Consider the following 7,443-nt stretch of genomic DNA (forward strand, 5'->3'; position numbering starts at 1 on the left):
CGTTTTAATATTTTGATTTAACTAATACAAAAGTCCTAAAAATTAGTTTTGACTAAACTAAAAGTTCATAAAATTAAAAAAAGACAAAAATTAAATTTAAATAAAATGTCTATTTTGATTTAACTAATCTAAAAGTCCTTATTCCATTACATTTTGTTTCATATAGTCATTTCAAATTAAAAATAAAAAAAATAAAAATAATAATAATAATTATGTTTTAATATGTTAAATTACTTAATTATAAAAAGTAAATAATAATGCCCTTCAGGCAGGTGACAGTCCTTGTCATGTCCTAAACATCTATTCAGAAGTTATAACTATGTAAATATCAAAATTATAAACACAGAATAAAGAATATTTATCTCATCATCGTTGTCGTTGTTTATCGTGTCGTAAGGTGAGCACAGTGAAAAATTATTCTAAAGAGATTGGAAATAGGAAATGGTATGGTTTTGCACCATTTTTCCTTAATGTGCTTTGTCAATGTAGCCGTTAAATATTTTGACGAACCTTCTTTTATTTAGGAGAGCGCACCATGCCAAGAAACATATACCATAATCGATATTTTGCTCACTTAATGTCAAATTCGAATTATCAGCCATCTTGTCAATATTAATTGCTTGTCTCGAAGCTGCGAAAAACTAAACTACAAAAGCTGAGAAAGCTTTTTGTCCGTCGCACAAACAAAACAAAACTTTTTTAAATAATTAAGATTGTCTGAATTGGAATATTACCTTTAAATTTGTCTATCACTTAATTTGTTGTTTTAAATACCCACCTTTAAAAATGCTAAAAACAACTAAAAACGGAAATTTTAAGGATAAGTTAAATGTCAAAATATCTCTTAACAATAAATTGTGTGATAATTTAACAAAGTACAAATCTTCCTCTTTCAAATACAATTTAAATCATTTTAGTAACTTACTTAGTTTCTGAAAATACTCAATAGCTGTGAGTTTTTATTTGACTCTACACTATATAGTTTTGCGAAAACTTTGAACTTGATACTTTCAAAGTTTTGAAAAAAATCACCCGAAGAATTTTTCTCTCGAAGTATCCTAAGACCCAGGCCTCAGCGATATAAATGAGAACCGGGATGATGAGTGTCTTATAGATGGTGATTTTAGATGCTTGAGAGAGGACTTACTTCTCAATTGCCTTCTAAGTCCAAAGATTTGCAAGAGTTATTCTTCGTTTGCTCTCACCGCTTGCTTTTTTCCAAATTGATATTAGGAAATTAGGCCAGAATATATCAATTGGTTTTCTGGCCTGATTTCCATTTTGGTTTCTGTTTTTTTCCATTTCTGTCTGGCACAATTTCCAATGTTTCTGGCTTATTTTCCACAAAAAATTCTGCTTCTTTTTCCAATTTGAAGCAGAAAACATTTTCTGGCGTTTTTTCCAAAAAAAAATTCTGGCGTAATTTGCGGGAGCCGATTTTTTGTCTGACATGGATACAAGATCTCAATTTATCTGTAAGACCATTTAAAGTAAAGAAAATAACAAAAAATCGTATTGTTAAGTTAAATATTGGTTTCATTGAATGGATTTAAATCATTCCTGATTTCTTAATTACTTCAAGTAACCTGTGGTGTCTAGATTCAATATTCATAGAGTGTACTGTCAGGCAATTGCGAAATTCAGGCCAGGAGCATTTTACGGCTTCAATAATCTTTTCGATTTTTTGGTATTGTCGTCCTCCTTTTCTTAAAACGCATCCCAACACGTTTTCCATGATGTTCAGGCCAGGAGAATATGGGGGCCATAGTGATAGGCATGATGCATTATCTTTATGAAATATCCACTGTTGTATACCAAATAATTCAGAAAGCTCCGGAAACACTGGTTTCAGAATCGAATTGTAAGTGATTGCCGTCATTTAAGAGCTTTGAAAATCCAGTTTCACTGTCCCCTAATAAGTGTTTTGAAGATAGATTTATTCATTTCTTAAATATTTGAAAAAGCAGCTAAATCCATTAGGTCCACCCAAATTATTTTTTTTTCATCGAAAAAGACGAACGGTATGCCAAGCTCGATTCTACCTGATGTGTTTTGTTGGAAAATAAAGGCGTTGGATCTTGCGTGCAGCATTCAATTGTGTTCTGTTCTGCATTGTTTAGTGTCTTTTATGGTCTGTCTTCTGTATTAGCCGAGCAACAGTCGATCTACAAGCGTTTACCCCAGCTTCTGTTTTAATTTTACCAATGGTAAGATTTGAAATAATATGGCTTTCCTGTCACTTCCATTGTGGTTTCTGGGTCCTTGAGGTAGCTGTATACAACATTTGAACTTTTTTTAATATTGCCGACTATAAAACGGAGGGTTTTGCCGAGATGCCGGTAAGCTTGAATTTGGCCTATATTTCTTCCTTGGTTAGACCCTGGCCTCTACCCATACTACTTGATTTTATCGAATTAATAATCGTACTAAGTTCCTAAACAATTTAATTATCCTTTTATATGATTTAAAACGCCCTAATACGTAAATATAGCTCTTGTTCTATTCATGTGACACAGAAAAACATGTACTTTTTATCATGCCTTTTAAATTTTTTAACGGGTACATCCTCTTGCAAAGAATTGACAAATCCTCCAAGAGTAATTCTTGTCATAAAAAGTGCTTTCTCAAATTAGCCGCTCGGATTCGACTTAAAACTAACTATAGGTCTCCACCATCCCTAACAACATTACTCGCACACAGGAATGGTTGAGAGTTGTAAGTCACTAGTTCTCAACAGCCTGTTGCGCCACCTATTTTTTTTTATTTTTTAAGTATAAGTGCTAAAAGGACTTCTGTGGAAAAGTCTTAAAAAAGCTTAAACTTATTGGGACGAACAGCAGTTATCTTTATCTTTATTTTATATTCGTCTTAGACAAAAACAAGTTTACGAAATTTGTACTCTGAAAGAATCAAGACTTTAAAAAACATTATTGTATTTTTAGTTGATTTTTGAACAAATTTTTAATAAAAAATAAAGAAGAATGTAGTTTTTATTGTTTTATTTAATTTCAAGCTATTTATTTCATCCAATAAATTATTTCAATTTTTAAGTATTACTTCAATAAAATGGCTCGATATCCAAAATATTGTATGAAATTAATTTTACCAACTTTTATTTTCAATTTTTTTTCTATGCCGAATACATCCAATTTGAAAAATACGATCTTGAACTGAAACTTAAAAGGAGTTCGGTCAAAAAAGAAACTTAGCTAAAAAATCTAATTGCTTACTTACCTAAATAATTTAATTTGTAAGAACGTTTTTAGATGTGATTTGAGTTAAATGACTTCCTCCGTTTACATATTCATTGTTCGAGTACAACTCGCGAGCGAAAGGGTTCAAGATTGTGATTATTTTAGAATAAGGAAAAACGTACTTATTTCCGAAAACAATTGTCATACTCCATTGAGAGCATTATGCCTTTAATACCCAGTAACATAAGCAGCACAATAAGCCATTATCTTTTTGTTCAATTGAAACTTATAGCTTCTATCTTCTTAGTAAGTGTATGGATTGATTTATTCAAAAAGTGTCGGAAAAACCTGCAAATATATGAGACAATATGAAAGGTGTTATTAGTTATGGACAAGTAACTATTGAGCACAAAAATCATTTCCATCGTTGCAATATTTCAAAAAGTATTAATAAAACTAAATTTTGTAGATCTTCTATCTAAAATCTCCTATTTGAAATATCTATTTTTCACAACGGTTCTATTATTTGTCAACAACCATACGAAGATCTGAAAGATTGTATCTACAATGTACAGCCATGTTCTCAATATAAAGTCATATTTCAATCAACATTTCAGAATAAGAAAGTCTTGAAAAAAGAACTTGTTTCAAAAAATGTAACAAAAATATAATAATCAATTATTATTAATTATACATATCCCACATAGCATATTTTCTATTTGTCACTACCATGCACCGCTATAGGCATAAATGTTATGGTCTTGAAATCAATGAGGATCCGTATTGGTTGAGTATTTCTCTCGCTATTAACAGTTAGACGCATTTGATCCACTTTCATTAGCAGGACACAATATTCTTGTTTGATTACAATTCTACTTTAGACATCTGAATTCTGATGCATAGCTTGATGCGTTAAATTTAGCATCAATCTAGTTAAAACTCATTATACTCGTATCTTAAGTCTTAATCAGTAAATCAAGTCTTCTAGTTAAAATTTGTTGATAAACGGGTTATGAAACTCATATCACATTCACTTGTGAAAGTTTCGTAGCTCTTGAATGTCAATCTAAGCCCAACGTAAAGTCACTCCTTACCATGATCTCTTACCTTCAATGCATAATTTTCCCTCATGCAAAGTGACGACTTATGTAACTTTACAACCGCCAGGCAGGTATATTTTATTGCCATAGCCATCACCATAGAACTTGACCCTCTGATGCGAGCTTGGCGCATTTATTATTCAATCACACTCAATTAATCATAAAATCTCCGATTGAATTCTTTTCAGTTTTCCGCATTTCCAATGGCTTACTTTGATTTCCATTGCCATTATCTAATTCCCATCACGGTTTACTTTGCTTAACCCACAACTTTCCATGCAACCTACATTCTACGACTTCAAGTCCAAGCTCCAACCACCACAAGTTAGATTTCCAATAGAAGAATAACAAGAAAACCGCACAAAAGAGCTCCTCCACATCGCAGAGAGATGATCTCAAAAGAACCATCCTTGAATCCGCCACACAGTCTGATTCTGGACTTGAGACGAACAAGTTCATTGGCTTCCTCGTGGTCCATCGCATTTATTTTCTCTCAAATTCTCAAGAACAAAACATCAGCTACTGTTTATATACCTTCGATTAAAATGCAATCGGCTACGATATTTACAATTTGTGTTTATATGATCATTCAAATTGCACCCACAAACCAACGAATAATCGAAGACGATTCTTTGAATTTAACCATAGATGGCGACTCAAGCGATACGAAGAAAAACAGCGAAATTAGCAGCAGTGGCGAAATGGTCAAAACCGTAACATACCATCGGGCGTCGACGCCAACACGGATTCTCGAGTGCATTACGAGGTTCTCTATTCTGCGGTGTTCGAAGTTGTTTGTGCTGCAGAAAATGGAAGAACGACAGGTATATCCTCGAACTGGAAATCTGACCAAGGACTTCCTGGAACAGTTCTTCGGAGGTGAAGACGATGAAATGGGTATGGACAGTTTAGTGGAGGGAAAGTTGGCCGAAATCCCCGATGACGAGTTGACGCAACGAGTGATTTGGCAATTCCAGAGATTTTTCAAAAATCGAAATATTCAGCTGCATTTCTTGCCTGGAGTTAAAGTGAAAATTGTCCCCAGTAAAGAAAATAAACTAAAGTTGTCGCTGAAAAGGAACAAACGAAGTGAGTTTTCTAAAGATTTAACTATTCAATTACAAAAGTTTTTTTTTGTTTTTAACGTATTTTTGTTTGCCAGGAAACTACCAGGATATTGGCACAGGACGTGGGAAAGGTGATAGGAAAAAGATTAAAAAGAAATCCAAACACTCGTATAAGGATTTAATGATCCAGATGGCTGTTCCGGTGATGGTTATGCCAGCTGTGCTATTGGGAACTTTTCTGCCTTTCATATTACCTGCAATCAAAATGGCAACTTTTATGTCTACAATTATGAATAATAGCGCCTTTTTAGCGGCACTTCTTTATGCAGCCAGAACACATGTTATGAATAGTGATAATAATGAGGCACAACCAGTTATGTATTCGCCACATGGAGGATTTCACTAGCGATTAATGAAGACATTTTTATTTTAACGTTTTAGTGATGACAAATTTTGTGAATAAAGAGAAGTAAAATGTTCTTTGTCGCATGAGATAATAATTGTGGTGTTAAATAAAAGAAAGAAAGTTTGTACAACAGCTCTTTTGTTTTAATTCAAAGCAGGAAATGAAAACAAATATTTGTATCTCTTAAATATAAAAATATATTTAATATAATATAATAATAATATATTTAAACACAGTGCGAGTGTTGGGGAAATAGGGAAGGATTTAAAAGGAGATACCTGTGCACATTGGTCTTAAAGTTCTGAGCATCAAAATGGGAGTTAAAAACAAAGTTGGCCAAAGCATTCCACATTCTCGATATGCAATTTAAGAAAGAATCTCTATACTTGACAGTACGCCCAAAATTGAGCTCAACTGATGAGCATTCCACAAAGTGCGAGTATTACGGCTGAATAGTTTAAGGCGTGGCATGTAACTGGCTAATTCGACAAAACATTGTTTGTAAAAATATCGATAAAACCACGAAAAGCATGAAACATTGCGGCGGTGTTCTAGTGATGTAAATGTTTCGATTATAGTTCTGTCGCCTATCATTTTTAAAGCCCTTTTTTGAATTCTATTCAAGAGATTTAAACTTATTTAAGGGGCACCTGCCCAGAAATGTGAATTATATTCAAGCTTTGGACGGATGAAAGGTTTGTAGATTATAGCCAGATCAGAAGGGGTGACAAATTTCTTACATCGTCGGAGAAATCCTAAGCACCTAACAACATTTTTGGCGATATCGAATATGTGATCATTCCATAAGATGTGATCTGTAATACACATACCGAGTACTGATAGTTGATTGGTTTCCTAGATGCAAGTGCCACTCATAGATAGTAGCATCGAGGGTTCGTTACGCTTTAACGACAGGAGACAGCATTGAGTTTTCGAAGCATTAAATTCTACACGGTTTTTTATTCCTCATTGGATAATGCTGTCAAGATCAGAATTGATTGAGCTTATCATACGCTGCCGTTAAAGTTCCACATCCGAAGGAAAAGGATGTGAATCTAGAAACGAATATGAAAAGCTGAGGGTACTGTCGTCGGCAAAACAGTTTAATGGATTAGAAGTTTCAAACAAAATATCATTTATGAATAAAAGGAAGAGATTCGGAGACAAAACGGAGCCCTGGGGGACGCCAGCATTTATTCTATGAATTTCAGATTTGAAACTATCTAATGTTGTATTAGATAGTTTTGTATTGAACGGTTAGAAAGGTAATTTCTAATCGAACGAAGAAGAGATTCATCAATACCAAAAGCACGCATTTTCGATAAGAGAGCTTGGTGCTAAACTCTATCAAATGCTTTTGAAATATCAAGTGCAATAATCTTACTTTGTTCCACTGTTCGGTGAGATGAACCATTAGATCACCAGTGAACCCATTGCTACGAAAGCCATACTGTCGGTTATTAAGAAGCTTCCGTTTTTCAAGATATTTCTTAAGCTGAAAATTAATCAGCGCATTCCCATGACCTTGGGAAGAAGGGGCGTAAGTGCAATTGGAAAATAGTTTGAGGAGGATTCGCCTTTTTTGGGACAGGTTGGACAAATGCAGTTTTATATCCAGTCGGGAAGAGACATGTAGAATAGGACAGATGAAAAAGCTTACTCAGTGGTTTTGGCAG

The 7,443-nt window shown here is 33.7% G+C and overlaps 1 protein-coding gene across 1 annotated transcript; it reads left to right on the forward strand.

The window, feature by feature from the left end:
- The first annotated feature begins 4,683 nt into the window (after positions 1–4,683).
- Positions 4,684–5,767, forward strand: LOC129938348 (uncharacterized). The gene is made up of 2 exons (XM_056045841.1): positions 4,684–5,383; positions 5,457–5,767. The coding sequence occupies exons 1-2, from the start codon at positions 4,684–4,686 to the stop codon at positions 5,765–5,767; spliced, it is 1,011 nt and encodes a 336-aa protein (XP_055901816.1).
- The last annotated feature ends 1,676 nt before the right edge of the window (positions 5,768–7,443 follow it).

This window comes from Eupeodes corollae, chromosome 1 (genome assembly GCF_945859685.1).
Source record: "Eupeodes corollae chromosome 1, idEupCoro1.1, whole genome shotgun sequence".
NCBI classification, from domain to species: domain Eukaryota; kingdom Metazoa; phylum Arthropoda; class Insecta; order Diptera; family Syrphidae; genus Eupeodes; species Eupeodes corollae.

Bases quoted from the DNA above. Each gene is read 5' to 3' on its own strand.
- LOC129938348 (XM_056045841.1), top strand. From the start codon at position 4,684: ATGATCTCAAAAGAACCATCCTTGAATCCGCCACACAGTCTGATTCTG. The intron at 5,384-5,456 runs GTGAGTTTTCTA...TTTGTTTGCCAG, and splicing joins GCTGAAAAGGAACAAACGAA to GAAACTACCAGGATATTGGC.